At 36.9% G+C, this 27,573-nt stretch overlaps 1 protein-coding gene across 22 annotated transcripts in view; it reads left to right on the top strand.

Annotated features, from left to right (window-relative positions):
- Positions 1 to 27,573, top strand: part of ESRRG (estrogen related receptor gamma) — a 389,280-nt gene that overhangs the window by 325,516 nt on the left and 36,191 nt on the right. For all 22 annotated transcript variants that reach the window (XM_039697940.1, XM_039697957.1, XM_039697941.1 and 19 more), the window contains 2 exons: positions 11,340 to 11,450; positions 16,138 to 16,299. In XM_039697940.1, the coding sequence (XP_039553874.1) occupies positions 11,340 to 11,450; positions 16,138 to 16,299 (273 nt within the window). The remainder of the gene's footprint in view (positions 1 to 11,339; positions 11,451 to 16,137; positions 16,300 to 27,573) is intronic.

Below are 27,573 nucleotides of genomic sequence, written 5' to 3'. Positions count from 1 at the left end.
CTTTTTTCTCTTTGTTTTGTTCATTTAGGCTGGCTAAAATTGCATACATATTCATGTATTTTAATAAGAACAAAGCATTACTCTTGGATATTTTCCATAAATTTGTTCTCATAAGCAATTTGATAGACATCTACTATAAGTGTAATGGGGGAAGTTTACAGTAAATCAGTCTGCCTGGTTTAGGAAACTAGAATTTATTAACCCATTTCCCAAAGGCCCAATGTTACCTTTGAGATTAGAAGAAAATTGTCACCATTTCCTTTTTAGAACAGGGGCACTTTATAATAAGACTATATCATCTAATTGTTTAAAAATTTATTGTTTTTTATTGAAGTGAAATCCATTTACCTCATACTATTAATTGTTTGTAAGATTAGAGGCAGTCAAAAAGTTTGGGGAATGCTGAGCACATTTGCAGTTATGTTTTTCAGCTGGGATTTTCTGCATAGGCTGTGATGCATTCCGTTGCTAACCATGAAAGAGCTGTCAATACACTGGTTAACCAATATGCTTCTGTATGGAAAGCTTCTAGCGGTGGTATCAGTGAAGTGGTACCACTAATACCTTCCATTAATTGCTCAAGTAGTACCTCGAGACAAGACTCGATGGGCAGAAGCAGGCTAACCTGTCACTCCAGTGTGTCAGGCAGAATGTCATGTTGTGAGGCTGGCAGGGTGTGTTAGCTGAGGTATAAATCACTCACACTCAGGGCATGAATGAATGAAGTGCTAAGTTTGAGAGAATACTTAAAATTCTAAATGAAGAGTTAGATTTTTTTTTTCTGTTTATGGCTACAGAACCTTGTACCTGTTAACTCCTCGCATGTCATTTTCTTTTCCATTGCTTTATGAAGAAGAAACACAGATATATACACTTGTTACAGGAATTGTAAAATAATTAATCTTGTGTTCTTTTCACACTTTAGCTGATATCACCAGATATTATCTTCTTATTTTTATATATATATGTATATACAGTAATATCTCAGTCCTTTTTGTGTTAAGGGAAGAGAAGTGAACATTAGAAGATTAACAAAATAGTATGCATCTTTTAATCTTGGCATGTTCCACCACATCTGATAGTTTTATACATTTTATATGTCTACCCATGTAATTCAGTTGAATTCTCTTGTAAAATTGAATAACTTAAAAAATTTATTCTCTGTTTTGCTCCTCATTTAACCTTAGTATCAGAACTTGATCAATTAATTTTGGTGGTTTTCTACTCAGTTTCACTTTCAGATTCTCATGTATGTACAATTCTTTAATAGTAGTATTCATGGAATAACAGGGGAAATGTTATACACAAAAAAAGGAAAAGGCATAGTTTCAGTACTCTGGAAAATGTTGGGGCAAATGTTTGTAATGTGGATGAGATTATGGTCCTCCACTAAAGGCCGTTTGTAAAATCCCTTCCTAGCAAGGCCATTTGGAATGTTTTTATGCACCATCTACAGAAACCATAATATATGCAGAGGACATATCTCCATTTTTGTTTCCATCTTAAAAAGCAATGCTACAATACTAATAAGAAACAATTCCACTACAGTGACATTTGACGTGATTTTCTTTGTTTTACTCTGCTATGTCTCGATTTGATGGCCCTCTAGTCACTATATTTTGAAGCTTTTATTGCTGAACAGTCATTACTTTAACACACTGCAAATAATGAAAAAAAAACTTAAATTTTTTGTTCCACATGAAGATTTTCAGGCAGAAGGAACACTGAACAAGAAGGTGCTGTGGTGTGCTATGTCACTACCTTCCAGTCCAAACATACTAACCCAGATCATTGTTTTTTACCTTCCTACATAAAAAAGACTGTACTTTTCAAAATAAACAATTGCTCAGACAAATCAGAAAGGAAGTAGAAACCAGGAATTTAAGATAGCTGTCAGTCATAAAATGTGCCCATCTTAAATAAGTACCCATATAAGCCACTGTTGAACTTCACTCTTGTATCAGACAGAATTGTAGGAAACAGAAAGTTGCAGTACATGGACAGGCAGTGCAAAGTACAGAAAAGCCCTGTCATTTGCCAAAGACATCTGAAACTAGTAATATAAAATCTTTTATCTTGAGGTTAGAATTATCTTGTAGTTGGACTGCAAGATTACTCTGGAACTCCAAATGAAACCCTGCTGTGTAACTCCTATCTAGTCTTGAAAAACATGTGCAAACAGAATAACAATACAGAAGGCAAAATGCTCATGTTATGGCTGCAGAAAGGCAAAAAGTAAGAATATCTGCCACAGTTTCCAAGTCAAACCCATATTGTCATATATAGGCTGTGCATAGGTTTAAAAGTACCCCTTTTTTTAGCATCAGACTGGTGTACATAGTCATTAAATTACTTCAGATATTTTACATTTCATTGCAGTCTTCCATATAAGTCAAATTGATATTTACTTTAATTATTTACTTACACTTATAAATCATGATAAGATATAATTAATGCTCCTAAAGATCTGTTAGCTGCAAACAGAAGCTGTGACATGGTATAAGGTTCTTGGGCTGTTCTCCCAGTGTGCCCCCTACTCTAGATCCTGTGGAGCCATAAAACAGCATGCAGAAGACAGAGAGAAGTTCATAATTCTGCTGTACCTTTTGAGGAAGCTTGAAGGATCAAGTCTGAAATGGATGCATTTCCACATACCATGTTACTTTTTAAAAGAATAAAGGAAAAGTAGGGAAGAATTGCACAGTGTTTCACAAAAAAAAAAGCTCACAATTACTTAATACATAAATATGAGAAAGATTGTGGAGATAGGGTTGTTATGGGTGTACTAAGAGAAAAGACAATGTCAGAATTATGCTTTCACAAATAAGCCTTGGAGAAATCCAGAATTCTGTGAGAAAATACGTATTTGCACTGAGGCCAATTTAGGCTCAAGTGGCATTATAAAACCATCTGAGCTGTAAAGGCAAGTCTCAGTTAATTTACCAGATGAGTTCAATTTGGAAAGTAAATTCTGCTTGTCTTACTCTTGTACAGGTCATCACAGAATGGCTGCTCCTTGAGGAAAACGAGAAAGATTTTGTCCCGAAGTGGGAAAAAGAGTCTAATAAAACAGAAACAAAACCCCAGAGTTGGGGATCATATTTGTTAGAGTAAAAATCTTGATATTTCACTGAATTTTACATCTGTTTTAAAGCTCTAGTATGATGAGCCATCCTTTAGTTTTCTCTGATTCTGTTTGAGCAGAATGAAATCACTTCCTGTAGGTAGAAATCCACATTCTAAATGGAATATATCTTGATCTCAGTAGAACTGGTATTATTTTGTATAACTGTTTCAACTCATGCTATTAAGAACTTTCCTGTGATTTCTGGATCACAGATTAATTCCAGAATCTCACATCCTCCAAGTCACTAACTGAAATATTGTGAAACTGCACATTATTGTATCTGAAAAGGGTATTGAGATCTTGTTCATGCTGCTGGTACTTCACAGTCCGATTATTGTAACACATTTCATTTCAATCTTCCCTTCTGTCTTGAGAGTTGCCAGCAAATGGTCCAGAACTTCAGTTAGACTTCTTTTCTATTAGAGTTGTCACCAGCATAGCTCCTGAATTCTTTATAAGCTCTAGTGATGTGATCTAGAATAAAGGCCTGCTTTCGACCTTCAGGCGCTGACATGGCCTTGCTCAAACTTACTTTTTGACCTTTCTGTCTCCTGATGTTCTGTGCCCTCTCCTTGGATCACCAGCCAAGCTGCCTTTCTGGTCTGGGCCTGTCACCTTTAAAGTAATGGTTACAAGTGTATTGATGCAGTAATGACTTTACAGCCCAGCAAGCTCCACTTCATTAAATTGGTTGTAATTTGAACTCTGAAACAAGATAGCATCTTCTATAATTATATTTAAATAAATTAAGGTTAGAACTGTGGTATTTAGTTAGTGATAGATTGCCTTTATTTATTCTTATACCTTGTCCCAGGACATTGTATGCATAATTAAAAAAATAAGGCATATACTCTCATATAGTATGGTTATGATATATAAGCACATTGACGTGAAATTTAATGGTGCAATTAGCAACAGTATTTTCTGTGTTATTCATAAAAGCTGTTGCAGTATTTTACACTGCTTCCTAGTAATTAGTATATTAGTAATCCAGGTGATGGGAAGAGAAGTATTATGTAATGGTAACTGCTTCATTTCAGAAACACCAGGGCTTTTATGTATATTCAGCCTTAGTTCTGCATTCCTTTTCCTTTGCAATTTACAAATATGCACATTTTGCTGCAACAGAGGCTCTTCCTCACTTCAGAAATAGGAAGGAAAATAAGTGGAAGCTGTATAACCCCTGTTTAGTGGCCTAATTTCAGTCTTTTAAAATCATCTTGAGTCTAGCATAATTTCACTGAAAATCTGGTATTATAAAACTTAGAAAAGATCAAATTTAGGCACTAGTAATGGAGTGCATAGAGTGTATCTCTTCCAAAAGAGAGACAGATTTAATTTTTTTTAAGTTCTTATGTGAAGTGTAAAAGATATTCTTTTGTAATAGTTGAGAGCTAATCATTGGATAATGGGTGTTGCATGTTTAATGCAACAGTGTAGCTGTCATGTTTTTCTTTTTTTTTATTTTCTTCTTTCTTTCTGCACATTCACCTCTTCTTGAACAGAAATAAAAGGTTCAAGGCTTGTCAGCATCAGTTTATAGATAGCTGTTTAAAAATAATGAGGTATTGGGTATTGTAAGGCTCAGGGCTGTCTTGCCAGACTCATTTATTTCCATTCACCTTTTGTCAGAATTGCAGACAGAAGACATTCAATTAAAACTTGTCACCTGTTGCGTGTGACCTAATTTGTATTTGTGACTGTCACAGATTAGGATACATATGGAGCCATTAAAAAATGTAAGGGAACAATGGGATTCTTAAACATTTTATGCCACATTTTCTGCATGTGAACATCTTTGTTTATGGACCATTCTTCAAGGGAAATCACTTGGGCTGGGAAATAATAGAATTTATTTACACGAAGTCTCATTTACATGGGAAAACTAAGGGGATTTTATTAACGTTCTTTTGTGGTTTAATGCATAAATGACAGTGCACAAAATTTCAGCATGTAGATGATTAGTTCATGCAAAGTTAATGTTCCTTTCAAGAGAGGTTGAGTATTGAGCTGTGTAAGTAATGCATTTATGAGTTCTTTTGTCAAACTGAAAAAAACAAACCACTGGGCTTTAACCTAAGAGATGGATTTATCAGTTCCTCTGCAAAAATTCGGCCTATCTCATCCCCTCCTCCCAGGACAAAAATGAAATTTCCAAAATACTGCTTACATTTGCTTGCCTTGAAACTTTGTTTAGTATTAAACGTAAGCAAAATCTGAAGTATCGGTTTGAAGCATTTGTTTTGCAAAAGCAGTATTTTTCACTTTTGTTTTTTCAACCTGAAACAATTCACTAAATATTTTAATTAGCCCGATTATTTGGGTTTTTTAAATAATAAAATGTTTTTTACAAATTGTTGCAGAGGAACAGATAAATTAATCAACTTTAGTCACAGATGAAGTTAGATATTAAACTAACAAACACTGTTTTGTTTTTCAGTCAATTATATGGATCAGTTAATGAATTAATTATTTTACAGGCATGTCTTGAGAATAGCCAATTTTATCCCACATTAACAAATATTTTTTGGTACTAGCTGAGTGTAAGGTAGGAGGATGATTTTTAGGCTTCCTATGCTACTGTAAACAATGTGTTTAATTGTGGAGATGACTGTAGGAAGACAAAACATAAAGCCTTCCCTTGGTAATTGTTACTTCAGTCATAGATCAGGAAAACTTTAATGTGAGTCATAGCTTGTATCTTCTTTGATTAATTAGGGCTTTGTTTTCAAAATTCTATCTTCCTAGTAGACACATATTTTACATCTCTAGCTGAATTTTTACCTGCATAAGGATTACCCAAATACTTTGTGAACTGATTGCAGAAGCTCTTTGGCATCTTTGTAATTCAGCACATAAAATAAGTATGCAGATCCAGAATATCAGATAGCTGATATTATCTTATTTCTTCAGCTGTGTTACTTTTTTGCATGTTTCTACTGAGAAGTCTTTCATGGTTTAAAGTATTTTTTCTACTGCAAATCTCTCAATGCACTGGTTAATGCACTGGACTCTAATCCCAAATTACAGAGGTTGCTGAAGTGTCTAAAGAGTATCTAGATGAGTGTGCATTCTTAAATCTCAATACATTCTGTCTGTGTTTATGGTGGGAAAAATCAACTAGTTTTTCTGGCTTCTGTAAATTCACTGAAGTTTATTCAGCAATCTTAGAAATAATCACAGTAAGTTCAAGTTAACTGGAACACTCTATTAAGGCATTGTCCCAAAGGAGAACCACAATGGAACCTGCCATTAAAACTATATTTGTGCTTTCCAGTTTTGCCAGAGTTTTTTTACCTCTGCTACCAATGTTCCTCCAGAGCTTGGCAAGATGCAGTTATGTGGGCATTCATTTTTACCTGTCTCACTGTTGAAGACAGTGCTGGGGATCTTGCAGACATCTGTAGAAAATGGTTTGTTAGCCAGTTACATATCTCAAAAAATGAGATATTTTTCATACATATCAAATGCTGTGTTAGAGGTGGAGCTTGCCAGGGCAGCATTGATGTAGAACATATCAGCTTGCCATGAGACTGTTATGTAGGGGAAACAGGAAGGGAGCAGAACGCGAAATTCCTGAAGGAAGTAAAAATTGCACGTTTCAGTCTGATTTCAAACCTGTTGTTTACTGATTAAGTAAATTTTTGCTTTCCTCAAACAAAAAGCTCCCCAATTAAAGGTAGTGAACAATTTCTTACAGGCAGTCCTGGTGTTGGTAGGACTTGATTTGAAGGATTAGGCTAATGCCTTCCAGTTGAGCTTGAGAATTTCTTGTGGGCATAGAGCGCTGTGGAAAGGCCAAGAATGTGGGTCAGGTGAACAAATGAACAATGGAGTCTTGTAGCCAAGGTAAGAAGGAGGTGATGGAGAAGAATAATAGAGATGGATGATAAAAGGAGTAACTAGCGGTGGATAAAAAGATAAATAATAGATAAAAGGAGTAAATAATACACTTTTAATGTGGCTTGGATCTGTATGGAAAATGAGATGACATGGTTAAATAGTGTTTTCATACTGAGGACCTGAATTGCAAAGTCAATAATATATTGGGCTATGGCCAATCCTTTTGGTTATGTAGCATCATCACTGTGGGTATCTGTCCTCCATGAGGTCTTCAAGGCAGAGTGAGGAAAGAACCACAGAATACGAATAATAATTTACATTTATTGGCAAGGTAGAAACAGGTGAGGAAATACAAAGAAAATGAGTTCAGGTTTAGCTATGTTGTTTAGATTTAATAACCTGATGGGTAGCTCATGTGGCACTTCTGCTCTGGCCTTCAGTTGTTTCTTTGCAAGGTTGTGTGGACACATTTAGTGCAGAGTGATTTGGTTGTGTGTTGTGTAGCATTTGATAGAAATCCTGCAAAGATTATGTAAGGAACCAGGAGGCAGACTTTTTTGTAGAAGCTTATGTAGTGACTATTATTATAAGCATTTATTCCCTTAAGAATAGCTGGAGAATTTCTTACGTTGTATCAGTACATGTAATTGCTTTGTTTAAAAAAGTAGCTATTGCATTGAGTTACACAGTTTCCATCTCTCCCTATGTTGCATTTCTACAGCCCAACACATATCATCTGAGATTTCTAAGGCATGTCTAAATCTCTGACCACCCATCTCTCCTGAGCAAATGAGTTCATGAGTTGTGCTTGTCCTGAGATGTAAAGTGCACGTGTTGCACTTTAACATTGAAAGTAACTGCTCTCTTAACTGGTAGCAAGCCTGTTTTTCCTATTTCTACCCTGTGGTCATCCCTGTTTTTCCCATTAGGGCTCTTGGTGTTTTTTCTCTCTGTTGAAGGCTTTTCAAATGAGCATTAGGAAATGCGAAGAATCACATTGTCTTGTCTGCGGTGGAGCTGTGTTCAGTGACATGAATGGATATTTTGACCCTGAAGAACTATAATTGTAATACATGTAATGCAGTTCATTGGGAGGTATTACATAATTTTTTATGGGTGGAGTGGGTATCTTTCTTTTCACTTCATGGTTGAGGACTGATTGGGTGAGCAAACTGAGATACTGAAGATTTTGTGAAGCCACAATGCACAGCAGAGCTGAAGCAGAGGTTTACTCAATTTCTCCAAATGACACAATATCCTCCTAAATAATCTGAATACAGACTGTGTGGAATTCAAACAGTTATGTCTGTGACTGATGTAAAGCTCCTCCTGCCCCAAATGAGGATTTTTGTGGACAAAATTACTTTTATTTCTTCCTTTTGTTATTCTAGCAAAGGAGGCATCAGTTGCTACTGTCTTGAGCGTTTCTGTCTTGATAAATAAACATTTATATAATGAATTCTCTCATACAAGCTATAGGAGTTACAGAGGAATATCCACAGATATACTTCGGAACATCTGGATTTCAGTTTGCTACCTACTAAACTCCAAAGTTTTTATAGAATATCAGATGGGTATAGCTTGTTAAGCAGTGTCTTGCACTGTGCTTACTTCTATAAAGATCCTTGGGAAGTAAAACACCACGTGTAGGGTGTGTTAGGTTATCAGAAATTAAATCCAAAGTATCTACTTTCTTATATATACAGATACAGAAAAATATAGGTATAGGATTTCTTATAGATAAAGGAAATATTAGGAGCCAAAATGATGATAAACTCTATCAATTTTAATGGATGGGTTATAAAGCTCTGATTTGTAGTCTATTGATGTTATGTTATAAAAACTATTTTCACATTAAAATTTTAATTAGTTCTATTATAGACTTAGGTAATTTTAAATTGTGCAATACAAATGCTCCCCAGTTATCTAGAAGTTAGGGTTTTTTAAAAGAAATCTTTATTTACAGATAAAGCAACGTGTATTAGGTGAGGGCATGGATCTAAGTAAAATTTTGCTATTTTGACATTTTTCTGTATTTCCTTCCATTGAGTATGTGAATGGCTTGAATGTGTATCTCATCTAATGCAAAGGAGGTAAAAAAATTGTTCATCTTGGTAGATTTATATTATTTTAATTTAAGCTTCAGTTCCATTACTTTTTGATTAAACATACTTATGTCTGGTGCTATCCATCTTTTATCACTATGAAATCTGTTCCCAAGCAGAAAGAAGGATGGCATCTGAATTATGCAGAAATCATTTTCTATCTATTTTTCTTCAAATGCTGGGCAGTCTTTTTCATAATCCCACCAATATTGCATGTGGCTTGTTCTAATCCTCTGCCTATTTCTGAATATTCAACTGTCAAACCTTGGTCTTCTGCTGTTTGTTTTTAGGGCAGTGTATTGTCCTGGATGTCATTTGCTTCAGGTGTAGCTCAAACTCCCAATTCAAGTGTGAAGAACAGTGAGTTATCATTAGTTCTGAAAGGTTTGAGCTATCAGTTTTTAAAGTGGTCTTGTAGTTTGTGCATTTCTAGGTATAAGTTAAAAAGAATAAAAACAAAGCGAACTGTGCTGTGTTGATTGAATCAGCAAAAAATTTATCTAAAAGCTTAGACCACAAATCAGTCACAAGTTACATAGGTAACTACCATAAATAAGATTTCCTTCATAATTATGCACTGACCTCTTGGGGTATGTGGTTCATTTGTGTTACTATTTAAGTCTTGTGATCCCCATAAATGCCACTGGAGACATACAGTAAGAAATGTACTTCTTGAGTTTGATGGACTGTCTTCTGCAGTAAACCAGGTGAAATTTCACTGTTAAGTAGGGGTGGTCATTACCTGCTTTCCTGATGAGCAAAAGCTATTGACCACTGTTGGATACAACTCACTGAATTATACTTGCAGGTGTTTGTTGTGTCCTTAAAGCAAGCATGTCCTTTCTGTGTTAGTAACCCAGGAAATACAAGCAGGGGAAAAAAAAAAAAAAAAAAGCAATACCACCCCAAAAATAGTGGCCTTGGATTTCTGTCTAGTTGGCAAAACACAAAACAGTTTTCTTTTACAAAATTTTTGGTTTCTGGGAAGGAAAGAGGACTGACAGATGTTTCCTGGTATCTAGTCTGTGCTACCTGTGCAGGTTCAGAGGCAGCACATAAACTTTGTGCTGTGTTCTTCTTGCTGTGCACATGAACAATTTCTTTGATGGTGGCTTCTCTTGCTGTCCAGAAGCCAGTTCTTGTGGTATTTTGTGTGTAAGGGAGAGATCAGAGGGATGGGAAGTAAAGAGAGGGGCACAATAATAGCAATAGAAAATAGACATAGAGGCGGAGAGCTGAAATAAACAATTGAAAAGAAAAGTGAGAATGTTAGTTGTGCTTTACTACATCGCTCACAGGGGCCATTGATACTTCATGTGTCCTTCCATTCTTGTGTTATTAAATCCATGTCACCAGGGACAGATTTTGTGCTTGGTATTACTTGTCCTGTTGTCCTGAATATGTGCCAAGTTCTTCAACTTCCGTGTTATGTTACTGCTTGGTTTTAGTCACGTTCATCCAGGCTGTCTGGAAATCTGCCTCGGTGACTCAGAAAGAAATGAAAATATTTCCTTGTTTTGTAAGACCTACTGTCTTTGCACCCTTTCACCTGTTTCATTTTGCCAATGAGAACAGCTATAGCTTGTTTCAGGAAGGTAGATTTCTATATATCCGTACAAATGGGGCAGGAGAATGCTATATTGAAGGAATGAACAGTATGAAGGTAGAACGCAAATGTTAATTCATCACTGATGACATCTAAATGCACAACTGTACAATTTCTTTCAAATCCTCATGAACAATTTCAGTCTTTAAGCCACATATATATTCTTATTTTTCAAGGGATACTTACTCTGTATCCTCTGGCCATGTCTGGCCATGTTTGGCTTTGACTATCTAAACTGTATACAGGACTCATTGTTTCTAAAGTCCTAATACTCTGTACTTCTCTGCTCATAATGTTATGCTTCTATATCCATGGTGTTTATTACAGCTTTGAAATTCTGCTTCTGGCAAAGATGACTTAAGATTAGGCTCTTTCAAATGGAAACTAAACTTGCTAGCTGTTTTTAATAATATGTAAAAATGAATGAATGTTTTTAAATGAACAGGAAATTATGTTGTATACTTAGTCTTGCATGCGTGGAACTCTAAACTGCTTGCAAATACTTGTAATGCTGATTTCCCATGCTTTCTAAAATTAATCTTTTGAAATAAACATGCTTTTAATATAAATATTGGAAGTCAGGAAATAGAAGATTTCTACCTGAAAGGCATGCTCATAATGTATTTAATTATATGTTTGCTTGTGTTTCCAAATGTAGGTGTGCGCCTAGACCGAGTACGTGGAGGTCGCCAGAAGTACAAGCGCAGAATAGATGCAGAGAACAGCCCATACCTGAACCCTCAGCTAGTTCAGCCAGCAAAAAAGCCATGTGAGTACACCCCATACACAGCATTTCTCTCTCAGTACAGGCTGTTGACTCCTAGCCCTGTTTGCTGAGCTCCTTCTGGGTTCAACAAGGGTTTGGTCAGAAAATATTACCATGAAGACTATATCGATTTGGCTGTTAATAGGTTTTGTTTTAAATACGCTCATCTTTCTCAAGCAGAGTTGAACAAAGAGTGTTTTTACAGGTGGAAGTGTATAAAAGCATGGTTTATGCAGTGCAAATTTTACATTTACAGGTTATCTTTATTTTCAGTGGTACATAAAATGGTTCATACTGTGATCATTAGCTCATTGAAGCTTCTACTTTCAGATTTCACAAGAAAGTGATTTTTGTAGTTTTCACTAACTAAATGAGTTTGACTGCTCAACCTCCCAATGAAAATACATTAAGAGCCTCATTAATTCATACCTATAGATTAATACACTACCTAGTATTAGATTAAAACAGCAATATGCCACACTAATAACAAAGCAGAAAGTGGTAGTTTGGGCTCTAGTACCCTCATGGATTTCTTTTTTGCTTTGTTTTGTTATGTTTTAATAATGTCCTTGATTGTATCTCTCCAGGCTGAAATTAAGAGAGAAAGAGATGATCATCTCACTGCTAAAATACAAGTCCATCCTCTTTGCGATTAACTAAAAATAGTTAGGGGTTTTGCTTTGCAGCTTATATAAACTCAAGCAGTGACTGTACTAATTCCATGAAGTAAATTTAATAGCATTATAGCTGTAGTGCAAGAGGCTGGTGTATTACCCTACAACGACACACAGGCTCTGTATCAAGTGTTGCAAACTCTTCCAAATTCAAATGGGAATACACAATGCAGTTGCTCCTGCTGTGGAGGTTAATTTACTCCTAACATGGATAAATAAGCCAGTGAAATAAGGAGGTCAAATTCCTTCTTGTCTCCCTTTTGCCTCTGCCCCTAAGCCTCTGACAGCACACATGTCAGTTTTAGCCCCTCGAAAATACCTGGCTGGATGGAAAATGGAATTTTTTTCTGATGGTGTTCCCCAGTAGGGGACAGTGCTGTGTACAATACGTTTGAGCATATGGGGATCTGGAGAGCAAATAAACAGTCTTTGAACTGTAAGTGAAAGGGCATTTTAGCTGTGTCAAAGAAAAAACAGCCAGTTTTACATAAAATTAAGGCTTAAGTGAACATATGGCATAGTTTCCTTTTGCCTTTCCAAAAAACATTATGCTGATTATATTCCTTCAATTGTCCAATCTGGCATCTTCTACTCAGCCTCCATAAGCTGTCCCACTGTTCTGTAAATACAATCTAGGGCTGCACTAAGCAGATTTTGCACATTATAATAAAAACTTTCTGATAATACAATAAAATTTAATAAACTCTAATGCTTAATTTCATTAGAGGTTTAGTTTTCCTGGGTGCACAGATTGTCAGTTTTTCATTTACTTGATATTGTCATTGAGTAGAATGTTGATAGCCTAACATATCAAAAAAGCCAAGACCAAACAGACAAAAAAACCAATCCAACCCAAAAGCCCCAAGCCCTTAAGATATGAACAGAGGTTAATGCAGTTGTACTGAAATACAAGAATCTCTGTGTAAACCCAAGATTATTGCAATATGGTGCATTACATTACCTATAAGGTGATAACTGCACCGATTTCTGTAAGCTCCAGTTGTCTGAGATAAACTAACCTCCTCATAAATCATTACTCATTATCTGAGTGCTTCCCTCTGTTTTTCTTAGCTTGTCCAAGTACAAACAATTTTGTCATAAACATTTTTAAAACTTAATTTTAAAATCCTGGCAGATAAGTGTCCAGACTTGAAACAGTTGAATCAGTTTTGTGTGGAAGTAGCCTGGGAGATTTTCTGGACCCTGACTGATAGTTTGTGTGTAACAAAGGCACAGGAATGAAAATTGGGTTCTATTGATTTTAATTAGGGAAACATTAAATAAGATTTACCTTGAAACAGTGCTCATGGCTATTCAATTTCCTGAGTGATGGAGTTTTCTGAGTACATTCAGAATTTTTCTATGTTCTGTGCTAATGCATGTGCCAATACATGTAGCTTTTTCCCTCTGTAAGGAAGGAACAGGCGTTTGGAGGATCTTTTCTACGCCTACTTCTGTCTCTGTTGTATTTTCCAGCTTCACCATAGAATTTAATGGCCCAGCTGTAGATTTCATTGACTGCAAAAATAAAAAGGATTTGAGATTTTGCAAATCCTGAGTCCAAATAAACAATATTTCTAAATCATCTATGGAATGCCTCTGGTGAGGAGCCTCATACACGAGTGGAAGTTGTTCTTTGGCCATTTCTTCTGCTGCAGGGGAAAAAAACCCAGAACTTGGGGATGAGAGTGCTTCTTCATTCATTTATCATGGTTTAAAAAACCAAAAAGTAGAAGTCCTCAGCTGCATATGTTTGGATGTTAAGAAACACTTAATTAATTTATCCTATTTTTCTAACCCATTAAAAATGGGAATTTGAAAAGAAGTAATGTTATCTTTTCTCACTTACATGTTTTCTGTGTGAAATTGAAAAACAAGTTATGAAAAGACTGTTTGAAAATTTTTTTAAAAGTGCAAAGGCTGTTTGCCAATATAAGCTAAAACTACCATCTGTCATTTGTAAATAAGAATAGAATTCCTCATTAATCAATTTGATAATCAGTCAACTATTGAGATAAAAACTTGCATCAGTTGGCATAGTTCCTATAGTTCATATAAAGCATGAATACATTCCCTTGTAATAAAACAAGCTTGATGTAATGGTTTCCAGTTGGCTCTTACACTTATATGAAGGATTATCATATATCACAACTTCTGACACACAAATTTGGAATAAGGCAAAAATTGCAGAGACAGTAGATCAGAGTCAAGGAGTCTGTGTCACTAAAGAGCAGTAAAGTATCAGAAATCTGAATCAAGTGAGCATTTCATGGAAATATGCAATGGACTAATAGGGATCCTTTCTGACACTGATGTCTTGGGTTTTAGCTTGCATATTTTTCAGATTCTGTACTGCTTTAGTGTGCAGTTCTGAGCTTCATATTAAGGGATAGTAAGCTCTCTTCACAGAGTAGGTAGGCAAAACAGTTCCATTTCTAGCTTGGGACCAAGGACAACTGATCCAAATTTCAGGCCCAAGAGCATATACAATGTGGACTGAAGAGAGAAAAAACAAGAAAGATGGGACTTCATAACCTAAAGTTATAATTGGACAATTAACTCCAATATGCTAATGGACTAGAACTTACCTCAGGACTGGTTGACTATTTTGGATCCATCTTGTGTGCAGCCCTGGCTGGGCTCTTGTGTTGTCCAAGATGTATCATTGAGGCCTTTTAATAAATACCTGCTTTATTCTTTGACTCTGCCTAGCCTGTGATCTAGGTCAGCCTTGACAAGGCATCAACACTGCTGGGCAAGTCACATCCCACTCAGCTTCCATTGCAGGAGAGCAGTGTGGTCTGTCCTGTGGCTTAGATGCAGATGGGGAAAATGATACTAATTCTGGCAGCATTCTCTGCACTCAGAAAATACTTGGTGTCTTCTCACAGTGGAATCCCATTTATATCAAGCCTTATAATGTTTTATCTCACTGAAGGGAACAGATTAATGTAAAATCACTAAGGGGTGCCGTTTGAGCTTTAAATTTTGATGGTGCATTTGAGGTCAAAAGATATACCTACCAGCAAAAGTAAAATGTATATATATTGGGAAGTGTGGTAATGTACCCTGTATTAGGAGGCTTAATTAATTAGTTCTTTTCCCATTTTTCAGTTCTGCCTTCTCAGAGTAATAAATCAGGCCCCTGTATAGAGATAAAATATTTCCATCGTGCCTTCACATGGATATAGTGCTCATATTATGTTTATCCTACTTACAGAATAGCAACACTGTATTGTAAATCTTGTGGGCTCTTCTCCTTTTTTCTTCTCTGCATTTTTCCATATAACTTAATTGATTATTCCAAATAGATGTCACAAGTCAACTGAATAAAAAAGTAAATGTTTAACATGTGAATGGAAATGCTATATATATGAAAATAAGCAATGTGTGACTACGATAAAGTATCATTCCATGCACAAAACCAGTTTTCTGTGGTAGAGTTTGCATACTTTCATACTTTGCTTAGTTTTACACTCTTTTTTCGCTTTGATTTTAGCGTTTTTTCCTGTTCAGAAATGAGAAGGAGATCATTAGTCTGGGTTTGTAGGTAAAGAATGGTAGTTTGGGTCAGTGACAGAAGTTACAGGTTTCAGAGATTGACTAATTGCATATGGTATTTACTCACTCAAAAATACCCTTCTTTAAGGGGTGGGGTGAGTTGCAGGTAATAAAATTAAGGCAAAACTTTTCTATTTGAACAATACAAAATGTCCTGTAATGCATTAATCTTTTCCTATTATGTTTGTACTCCAGTAATAAACAAGGATCATGTATTTCTATGTTCTGTTGAATTTATTATTTAAGAACATACATGGCTGGCTTAATAAACATTGTTAATAGATCAGATTTGTTTGTGCTGTAACCACTTGTAGGAGGTCATGAAGTTACAATAAGGTGTAATTAGGTTCAGTGTCTTAAGACAAATTTTTGTGCACTTTGAAATCTGAGCCATCTGTTTAAAGTGTAGAATGATGCTGCTGGTGATCTTGTAATGTTCTGGACCATTTTTACAGATAACAAGATTGTCTCCCATTTGCTGGTGGCTGAACCAGAGAAGATCTATGCTATGCCTGACCCCACTGTTCCAGATAGTGACATCAAAGCACTTACCACTCTTTGTGACCTGGCAGACAGAGAACTGGTGGTGATCATTGGATGGGCTAAGCATATTCCAGGTACATACAGTATTTATTGCAAATAGCTAATGTACAGAAATCATTGCATGGGTTATTCTGTGCTGGTAAAAAATACAACTTTCTTCTCTCCCTACAATGCATAAACTTTTCCTAAGGTTCCAGAATATTCCCACATGACATAGTTTAGATGGTCAGGTATCTTACCTTGGAAGTAGTAGTGTTGTTGCTGTGAGTGTTACTATGTTAATAAGTTTCACATGCTGCTTAGAGAATTTTTTTTCATGTATTGCTATTATTAAGATAAACTTCCCTTGCTATTCCAGAGCATTAGCCTGGCAAAAAGGGTCATACAAGTCCTCTCGTCTGTAGTCATCTGATTCAGCAGTATTTGAATGTAAGTCTGGCTCCTCTGTTAGGCAAATGCGCCACTACTGACCACAGGAGGTAAAAAATTCAGTTATATTTTGGCAAGGCGCAGAGGAATTGTTCTTTCCATTGACTTGATCTAGTGTGAGAACTGAACTGTGCCAGCAATTCATTATAAATAACTGAATTATCCCAAAAAGTCTCCTCCTACAACTTAGTATTTCCTTGGTCTTCATGGAATGGACTGCAGTCTGCATCACATAAATGCACTGATATTATAAAAGCTGACTGGCAATCTTATTAGCCAGAAAAATGGGGGTCATCAAAAGCAGTTTCTCAGAAGATTAGCAGTTCCTTCAGATAACATTTCAGGTGTATTTTTGCCCCTCCCTAGTGCTGAGGTGTTCTTGCTCTGTGAACTAGCAGACAAACTTACAGAAGTCTCCAGGGCTCTCAGTCTACCACCTTTCACAAACGGTAAAGTCACACAAAAAAAGGTCAGCTTTTTCTCTTGTTTCTTAAGGTATTTTTCTTGTCCAGCAGATGAGTGAGCGTGTTGGTGTGTTTTCATCACCTCATTAGTTTTCTAATTTTGATAGTGGAGCCTTATTAAGCATGAGAGTGGATAACCTTTCATTCCTCAGAGTAATAAGTCATTCTCATTTTAGCTGTGATTTTGGGACACCTTAATAGTAGAATAAATAATCCAGTCAGTTGTTTGTTTATCAGAGTTAAAGATATTTTATTTGTAGTTTCAAAATAAATTGCAAAGAAATATTCTTGCTGTTTGGTTTTCCCCCCTTCTTCTTACCAGTTCTTCCCGGTCATCTTGGATAAATATAAACACAATATATATGCAAACACAATCAAAGAATAATGATAATTTTTACCTTTATGAAGTGTTGGTTTTTTTTACTTCAGAGTAAAGACAACAGCCTACAGACTCTAAAATAATCAGTTGAAATTTAGTCATTCAAACAGTGCATAAACAAGCTCTTGTATCACAAGCAATGTTTTTCTGGTACAGTTAACTTATTTCTGTCTCCTTAAACTAGTTTGTCTTTATGCTTTGAATGCTACAGTAATTTCTTTAATCAAATTGATGGAAGTCCCTTTCCCAGCCCACACTGAAACCAATTTATTGGTCATGATACGCCGGCTATGTTGCTAACAGTCGTAACGAACTGTCAGGCAATATCGCAGTGCAGCTAATTTGAAGTCATTAGGTGTGCAGCGTTCAGGCAACAATTTGTTACAGTGGTTAGGAACACAGCTGACATTTCTGAATGGCTTTGTTCAGAGCAGTTCTAGATGAGCCCAAGCAAATTGTAAACTAATTTAAACATCACTCTATATTATAGGAGCTACTTTGTCTTACACTGGTTGCTAATAAAGCACCCCAAATTAAGTCAAAATGAGTTAAGCAGGTGAGTTTGAGTTTCATCTTTGGAAGATACCTAGATCACCTTAACCAAAATAGAGTAGCTCTCAAAGAAGTCAGTCATGCTCCATAGAAGTTGCTGGGGAACTTTAGTCAGTCTTGTTTGTGAATATGCTGTGTTGCTTGGATTTGGCTGGGGAGATGGGAAGAGCAGAGGGATGAGACTGAACAGCCTTTAAAACGATGGCTTTGGTTAGTGTGGGAAAGGTATTGGATGCCTTAAACTGGCCATGAAAATTTAAAATCTGAGCCGCTCGAGGAGCTGCCACAAGACAGCATTTTAGTACAAAGTAACCTCAAACCACACCTACAGTGTAGGTTTGATGTTACTTTGTACTAAAGGTAAGTGTACTTACCTGATTTCATTTTTTAAAAAAGCCCCAGGAAATAAAGACAGTCTTTTTACCTTCAGGTAACAGAGGACAGTGATAAAATCTGTGCCTGTTGTCTGGCATTTGATCACAAAAATCAAAATGCAAAAGGCCTGGACATGCTAAAGGGTTAAAGGGCAAATACAATGAGCTTTTGTAGCTTGGTTTTGAATGTTGGACTGATGAACTTGGACTGGCTACGCTCAGCTGATATCTTTTACAAAACAGCGTCTGGAAGAGCCTGCATTAGTGCTGCCTGTTTGCAAAACTAACAAATGTTACTGTGGGCAGAAGCATAACGGGATGGGGAAAAGGATGAATTAGGAAAGGGGTGCAAATTGCATAAAAGTTCACTGTAGCTTGGCAGACTAAGTAAACCCTTGGTGTAAATCTTGTAGAGTCGATTAATTACACCAGTAGTGAATTTGTGCCTAGCACAGCAAAGCAGCAATCAGCAAATCTTTCTTTACTATAGTGATTTCTTAAGGTTCAGTGTAATTAAAGGCCCTTATATATCAGGTGCTTAATAACTAATAAAGATCTCAATTCTAAAGCATTGCAATGTAAAATTTGTCTTTATGGAGGAAACCAAAGCAGTGTTTTCGCTCTTAAAAGAAGCCTTTTAATAGGATTATCTACAAAAATGTAACAATGCAATATTCATTCTGCCCCAGCCAACCATTTCCCATTTCAGTCACAGACTAAAAAATGTTTTCAAATTATACAACATTCAAGTCCTTTCATAAAATCATTAGTATTTTTGTTGTATTGGAAATATTTCAATAGTTGCTTTTATTGAACAAAAAGTCTATACCAAATACAAAAGGAAATATTGAAAGAAAAATATATATGGAAAGCCTTTATCAGTAAATAGAATTAGTCTCCTTGCATTTATAAATCAAATAAATGGAAAGTGTGTTGTTATGAAACATGACCATGTCTTATCTGAAGAAGAAAAAGATCACAATGGCATTAGGAAATGCTTGACTTTAGTTAGAGAGGCGTAAGGGCACAAGAACAGATGATGGTGCCCTAATAGCCCTTTTTAAGAATGACAGGGCCCCGCCATTAGCATCCTTTTATATCCTTGGAAATTGCTCATGCCTCGCTTTTATGGTTCCTATCTGCCTGACTCTTTTTTATTTCTCTTTCAATTTCATCCGCGCTCGGATAAGCGCATGCTAACACAATATGATTGAGCTGTAAAATGGAACGCTGTCGCCTCTAATCTCTTTTATGTAGATATGGAGGTACTTCCACACTCCACTTCATTCTCTCTCCATTGTTGGCCTTTTTAGAATGTGTTGCCGAGTAATGGAGGCTCAGTCAAATATTAGAGCTAGGTTTCACAGGGTGTGATAAGAAGATTATCAGGCCAGCAGTCAGATCTATTGTTGTTCTTTGTGTCAGATTAAAATATTCTGATGTACTATAACTTCGTTAGTAAAATACTGAAGGTGCTTAGGGAGGGAGGCTGATGCTGCTTCATCTCCTGCCTGATGAGACAAAACTCCTATTAACTGACCTAAATAAATGGTAAATAATATTAGGAAGCCTCTGTAAGACTATTTTATTTTATTTTATTTTATTTTATTTTATTTTATTTTATTTTATTTTACTTTATTTTATTTTATTTTATTTTATTTTATTTTATGTTTTTTGTTTTATTTTATTATCTATTTTTCAAATTTTATTTTAGTTACCTTTTAAATACAGAAGCCTTTCTTAATTCAGTATTTTCTTGTAGTTGAGTTTCCTACCCTTCACATTGTATTTTGGGGAATTTCCATTTCATTGGTTGCATTATATTAATTAAACTTTTGCTGTATAGGGTGGTTTTCTGCTGATACCTACTCACAGTACCAGTACAGTTTTGGCTGGATTTTTATAACTCTGTCATTGACATTCACCAAAATATGCAACATTTTTTCTTATTAAGTGGAGGTAGTGAACATTAAGCTCTTAAAAATATGCATAACAGGAAGCTAAAGAAAAAATGTTCTCTACAAAATTTGCATGCATGAAAAAACATCAACCAGACCATAGAAATCAACTTTTTGCACTTAAGATGAAAAATTTGTTTGGGAACAGTAAATCAGACGAATACATCAAAAATAACTAGTCGCATTATTTAGTAAAACAAGCTTGCTTGTCTTCAACTGTTGTCCCTGTTTTGTTAGCAGTAACAGTGTTCAAGGAAGGGAATAGTTAGAAATTGATACTGCCGCTGGTGCTAGCATTAAAAAAAAAAGGCATGATTTTAATGTAACAAATACAAGGATGATTTGTATATTTTGGTGTTAATGTTTTATGAAACATTGTTGTTCCAGCATACTCTTTGTGGAGGACAATATGTAAGCTTTCCTTTCCAAAGCAGCTCTCAGGGGTGTAGTTTGACATTATAATATTGAACAAGAACATGATGTGCTGCAGAGTTGTTGTTTCTAAAATGCCCTTTTCTCACCATGTGTTTCAGAAATACCACCCCATGTAGGTAAAAGCTGATCACGGTCGCTTGTGTGGATTGTTTTTGGGGCAGCCCATAGAGAATCTCCGCAAGGGGGACAGGTCTTGCCTGTGCTTTATGTCTGTGCCGTGCTGCCTGCCACTGTAAAATCTGTTTTTTGAGCTCAGCTTCCCTAGTCCTTGTGCTGCTAGCTGGATTTAGGGCCATTTCAGACACAGCCCTGAAGCTTCTGAGAGCACCCCATGACAGGGTGCCTGTCCTTCCACAGACGGCTGGGCATGTAAATGTGGTGTTCACTGTTCATGTGACATGGAAATGGAGGATGAGTTGTGAGGTGCTAAGAGGTTGGCAGGAATAATAACTTGAGCCTCCTGGGGAATCAGGACATCCTGTCCTTTCTCAAAGTGCTAACTGGGACACTTTATCAAAAGCCTGGTATCTGCCCTTCTTTTAACTCCTTCTACAAACATGCTTTAAGTACAGAAACCAGAGCTGCTCTTCCTGCAAGGGAAATGTTCCTGAACTCACAACCAGTGTGACATGTGATCTAAGGCAGGCCATTCCCTGGGCCTTGAGGGTAGAGATTTCAGCCAAGAGGTTTCTCAAGAACGAATTACTTCCTTGACCTCTGGCACTGAATTGTACAATATGGGAAATCAGCAATTGGCTGCCAGTTTTATTTTTGAGCATTAGTGGGGATGGACCACCCAGCACTGCCAGGGTTTAGATCACCATGTTGATTCAGGTTTCTCTAAGCAGAATGGGACAGCAGTGTGCCTAAAATGCCAGCAGTTCATCTGTCCTGGTATTTGAAGTGCTGGGAATGGTAGCAGTTTTTAGTTCTTCATATTTTGAAAACAGTATCACAGAAAAGAGTTACGTGATCTTGCAAGGTAGGGAGGAAGAGGTAGGATGATGCATGGATAAACATGTGCACACGTCTCCTAGCATTTTCAAAACAAAACAAGGGTCTGTCTGCATTGTGCAAAACATAGTAACGAAAGGATCTGTTCAGGTTTTTAAAAATTTTCAACATACCCAGCTGAGATACAGTGTTGGGCTATTCTTGATGAATCTGTTGCTGAAGTCAGTGGCAAAATTCCAGCAGATTTCAGTACAAAAGAGTAGTAGGCTTTGTGTACAACTAGGGATGCACACTCTCTAAGTGTGTCTGCTAGTTCCAGTTCAGAACTGAGACAGCACTGGGGAGGTGAGAAGGTTTCTAATAATGCTAGACATAGATGTCCTGGGGTAAAAAAAGCACTTTAGTTTCCAGGTTAGTCACTTCTGGCATTTTTTTACTTGTATTAAATTAACTGAGGTGGAAAAAAATAATCTCAAACATATAAACATCTCATCACCTGCAAATTATACATAAACATAAAATAAATGTGCAGTAAAACTCAAAGGCACCTGAAACTCATGCTAGTTATGACTTCAAAATCTGTACCTCTTCTTGGAAAAGCTTATTTAAGAGTGATGATCACCAAAAGCATAATAAAGTAAAAAAAATTAAGTAACGGGTAACAAAGGAACTTGACTCAATTATTTTCTTTTGATATTGTGAGGGGTTTTAGGGAAAAAAAAACCCTTATTTAAAATGCTCTTCTCTCAAGATCAGAATTAAACAGTGACTTTTTGTCTCTATTAAGTTCACCTTTTATTCCTATACAAGTACTTGCTTTTTCCTTCTGAGTGACTGTCTCCTTTTCTTGTTTGTTGCCTTTTTTTTTTTTTTAATTCAGTCCTCTCCTTCCACCCATGCCCCCAACATTCACACTACACTGTCTGGCTGTTGCACTTTTTTTTTTCTCCCAGTGTCCCCCTTTATCTGCCTCAACCAATCTCCAAATGAATGCATGTCTATCATGGCCTTAGCTTTGACACTCTGGATATATTGATTAATAGTTGCCCTAAGCTCCTTTTAGCAAATCAAATTTTCACTTTTAGCAAGGATTTCGCCTCTGATTTATTCAGCAAAGTGAAATGCACTAAATTGACTTTGACATTCAGGGAAAATGGCTGAAAAACAAAGAGGGGAGGAAAGAGATATAAATTGTGTGGCAGCTGGAGACTTCAAGCATAAAAGAGGCCGTTTTCTATAGAATATCACTGGTTAATTTGGAAACATGCATTTAAACAGGAGTATAAATTATTTTCTTAAAATTAGATGTTTTTTTAGACTGAGGGTTTGGGATATAGTAAGGTTTACTTAGCAAAATGCAATATATTCAACCCAAATTCATCACTTGCTAATCATGGTGCAAGTGTGGGACCCACTTTTGTTGCCACTAATAATTATTATGTTAAACGAGAGACAAAGAGGTTTCTGAGTAGTTTTATAATGAGGTGCTAAATTGGTAAATATCTTCCTACCATTGCATTATGTTGTTCACTCCTGTGGCCCTTTAAAAATAAGAAATGATTAATAAAAAGAGAGCAAATCAACAGTAATGAATGCCAGTGCTTTTCATTTTCTTTCTATAAACAAAAATGGCTAGTTTCTGAGTCTTAAATGCAAAAGTACAAAATGATATAGCAGCCATTTGCTATTATTCTTCCAGCAAAATCAAGAGTGTTGTATTACCCTGGGTGTCTTGCAGACTGAGTTAGAGATGTTGTATGCTCACAGATGTTGCATGACTAAAGTACCAGGAGGCTGAAAATGCCCCCTTTCATATTTGCAAGTGTTCAAGTGCACTGCTAAATGGAATAAAGGAGAGGGGGGAAAGAAGGAGAAAAATTATTATTCTGTTCCATTAGCAGATCTTGGTGTTTTTGAGGGGGCTGTACAAATATGCAAACTAAAACTGCAGGAAATGGTTTGGGCTTGTTCTGTGATCAGATTCTCCAGCAAAAATTAAAAATAAATACAGATGGTAGTTTGCTCAATTAATCTGTGGAGACAGACCAGGAGCCTTTGGTGGAATCAGTTGTCATGGGTGTACAAGTCAAAGGTGCTGTGCCAGCCTCTGTTGTTCAAGGATCTGGCCCTGAAGGGATAAATCCCATCAGTAGTCAGTGTATCAGTGGGAGCTGAGAGTTTCCTTTGTCCCCTGTGTGAACTCACCACCTCAGGACTCTGCAGCATGTGCAGAATCGAGGTTTAAGCAAGTATTTCCACTCAGGGGACAACAATACTCACCTTTGTACCCACTTCTTGTGTAACCAACGGGTTTACTAGATTAGGTCTGTGTAAATTGCAGATGACTCAGTAGCAGTTTTCCTTCTTCTAAGCCAACAAGGAATTAATCTTATTACCAGAGGGTAAGAGGTCTTAAACGTATCTTAACCTTTTTAATTTTAATGTAATCTCCATTCTTTTTTTTTTTTTTTGTAAGCAAGCTGGATGTGAGGCTTCAATAATAATGGCCTTTTGCAAGTGGAACACGCATCCAGGTGCCATACCTGAGATAGCTGGGCACATTAGCCACCCCCCATAATTTAGCTCAACTTTATTAAACAACCACTGGTTAAGAGTATACTGAATGAAAGAATTGAAACTTCTGAAATAGTCTTTGAGGGAGTGTCCTTTCCCAAACTTCCTCAAACTGTAAGGTTCATACCTCAAGGGTGGCCAGCTTCTTGCAAGTAGTGCATGGCTGCAAGGCAGGAAGATGTCTTGCTCAGAAACACGGGAAGAAAGTTAGAACAAATCTTGGCATTATTCCTTAAGTGAGGAATTTGCAGAAGAGGCAAATGCAGCAGAACTGAGCCTGTCATTCATGTTCACTAAGTATCACTTGTGTATTTACAGGACTCCTTTTGTCAAGAAAAATAAAGGATTTTTTCAACCAGATTCACTGTTTAAAGAAGATCCAAACAAAGAGTGGTTTTTTCAGTTTTAAAATTCTTGAAGGCTTTGTTGGAGATAAGATGATCAATTTTATATGTAATTTTAATTGGCCTCTGAAAGGATCATAGCAGATACTAAGAATGCAGAAGTAAACTTAGAGCAACATAGCTCTCTTATGGTAACTATTTAGGCTGTTTTAAACTAAACATTTGACTTGAGTCATCTAACTAAGCCTCCAACAAAAATACATTTACTTTGTTCTGGGTGGGGAAGAAAAGAGCACCTTCTCAGTCATACATGTTGACACTGTAAATCCAGGATGGGAGGACAGAGTGGGGGAAGAGCCAGTTGCTTAGATTGGATTTAGAGCAGACAGGTCTCCACCTGTATGACTGGGTCAGAGACACAGGATGGTCTAGTTTCCTAAAGTCAGCTGAGACCAGTTAAATACTATAATTCTAAGAATGCCTCTACTTTCTCTCTGGATAAGTTCAGCTTCACACCTGCTTAACCTACATTAGAATAGGATTAATTACCTGAATTGCAATGCCCCCTTAGCCAGTCAGCACGTTTCTGGCAGGGCACATGGTGACCTGGGTCTGGTTATATATAGTGTATGGATAACAGGGGAGCACCTGGGTTGTAGTGGCAGGGCTCAGTCCAGCCTGATACAAGAATCAGCAGTTTTTAAAAAATGAGTCTGAAGTAATTGCCTTCTGCAGCAGCTGGATCATACAAGGGCTTTATGAACTCATGTCTTCATTGGTAGTAAGCTTTTTTTTGTTGGTAATGCTCAATTTATGCACCCACATAAAATATATAGGCGTGTATGTGTGTGCAGAAAGAATCCCAAGAAGCACAGAATCCTAAGAGTGCAGGTACTGCTTGCCCCTGTGTTTAATTACTTAGATGGAAGAGTTACTTGGTGTTCAGTGTTCCTTTAATTCATCATCCCCAAGTTTAATACTGCATAACAGGCAGTATTGAAATATTTTGGTGATTCTTCATGCAAGAAAACACACAACCTTCCTTTCATTTGAAAACATGTTCTGGAAAGTTCTCTGACAATATGTTGGTCTGGCCAAGATATTTTCCACACCAAACTCTTGAGTCATGTGTTGTAGACGAGTGGAAATTTCACAGCATTTGAACCCTTCTCCCCAATATGTTTTCATCAGCCATGTTGTGCACCATCAGTTTCAATCAGCCGCATTAACAGCTGAGGTGAAATCAAACACTGAAATGAGACACAACTACGCTTGCAGAAGGCTCCCTCCAAGTTCAGTGGAAGTGGTGTTTGCAGAGTCAAGTCAGCTCGCTTTGCAAGTCCTGACATGTTATGCATGAGAACACTGGAGCAAAGAGTTGTGGTGAGGGTGGAGGAGAGGCAGGGGCAAACCTGCAGTTCTCATGCATCCAGCTGTTGGATAGATTAAGGGGGAACAGTTTAGCAGATAATGACTGCTGCTTATATATTTGTTCAAAGAAGTTGCACTTCTGGCATAAATATATCATGACACTGGCAGGCTGCAGGGTGTATTTTTAGCCAGAGATTTCTTCTGGCTATGCATTAGCATCATGCCTGCCCTGCTGAACAGGCATTAGGCTCCAGACTTGGTACGATTCAAGCTATATCTGGTAACATATAAAACTTTCTGTGACCCTTGTGTCTCTCATTAATTAACTCTGCTTGCAGTGAGAAGAATGTAAGAGTGCATCCCCATATCAGTCTCTTGTAGAAAGCCATTCTACTCTGTGATCTGTCCTTCACTTTACTACTTTGAAGTTTCCCAGAGATAAAGGTAACTGTTGGGTGGTATCAGGTGCAGTTTATTTAGTGTCCATGAATCTTCAGCTACAGATATAACATGCAAAATGCATTGTAAATTCCAGATTATCTGGAATATCCAGTGAGATTATAGGAGTAAATTTTGAAGAGTTTCTTTGTGTTTCGAGTTACTTGAATGTTTTCTGGACCCTGTCAATGAATTGTGCTGTATGCTTTGCTGAATATCTTAAACCCAAGTTCGGAGTTTGCAGGATTGTGCCTTGCATATCAGTGGTGGTGAGTAATTTGCTGTGTTTTATAATTTTCATATATGAAGTACACCATGGGGTTTGTAACCAAGAGACCACTGGGAAACAGGGTGCCCCAGACAGGCAGTGCAGGTAGGACTGGGGACAAGCTGTGCACCTCCTGTGCAGGGTTATTCCTGCTTCCACTGTACCATAAACCTACAGAGGGCAGTGTCTGACAAGAGGCTTATGTGGGCTTTTCAGGAGATAAAGTGAGGAAAACAGGCTGTTGACAAGGAACATTTGCATGTTCAAAACCAGCAGCATCATAATCAGCCAGCATCAATGACAATCATAAAATATTTCAGAGAACCTTCTAGGAGGAAGAAAAAAATACGGCTAAACCAGCTTGCAACAGGGTGATGGGAACACGGGCTGCCATGGGTCTCCTGAGTTCCAGTCCTGCAGCCAACACAGATGAACTCTTATTTGCCATTGATGGCTGCATGGACAAGTGTACTGTCTCCGTGGTAGAAAGTGGTAGCTATTTATTTACTGAATGGCAATACTAAACAATTTAGGAGAAGCAGTGAAGTGTGTCCTATCCAATTAAAAATGCAGTGAGAATTTTAGGTAGGCAAAATGCAATTATTTAATTGGAATTTGACCAGGATGCTTTTCCACTGTTAAAATAAGTATAAATTACGTGAGCTATAAAACTTTAAATTATGAAAATATTTTGAGGTCTTTGAGCATGGTAATTGGAGCTATATATTCAACTTTGTTTTTAAGCTGACACTTCATAATGGCTGTTCCCTAAAGCAAGTTTTTTTTACATTATCGAATATTCCTTAAT

Source organism: Passer montanus, unplaced genomic scaffold, assembly GCF_014805655.1.
Source record: "Passer montanus isolate IOZ18808 unplaced genomic scaffold, ASM1480565v1 scaffold12, whole genome shotgun sequence".
NCBI classification, from domain to species: Eukaryota; Metazoa; Chordata; class Aves; order Passeriformes; family Passeridae; genus Passer; species Passer montanus.
This window is presented reverse-complemented; position numbering and strand designations above follow the sequence as displayed.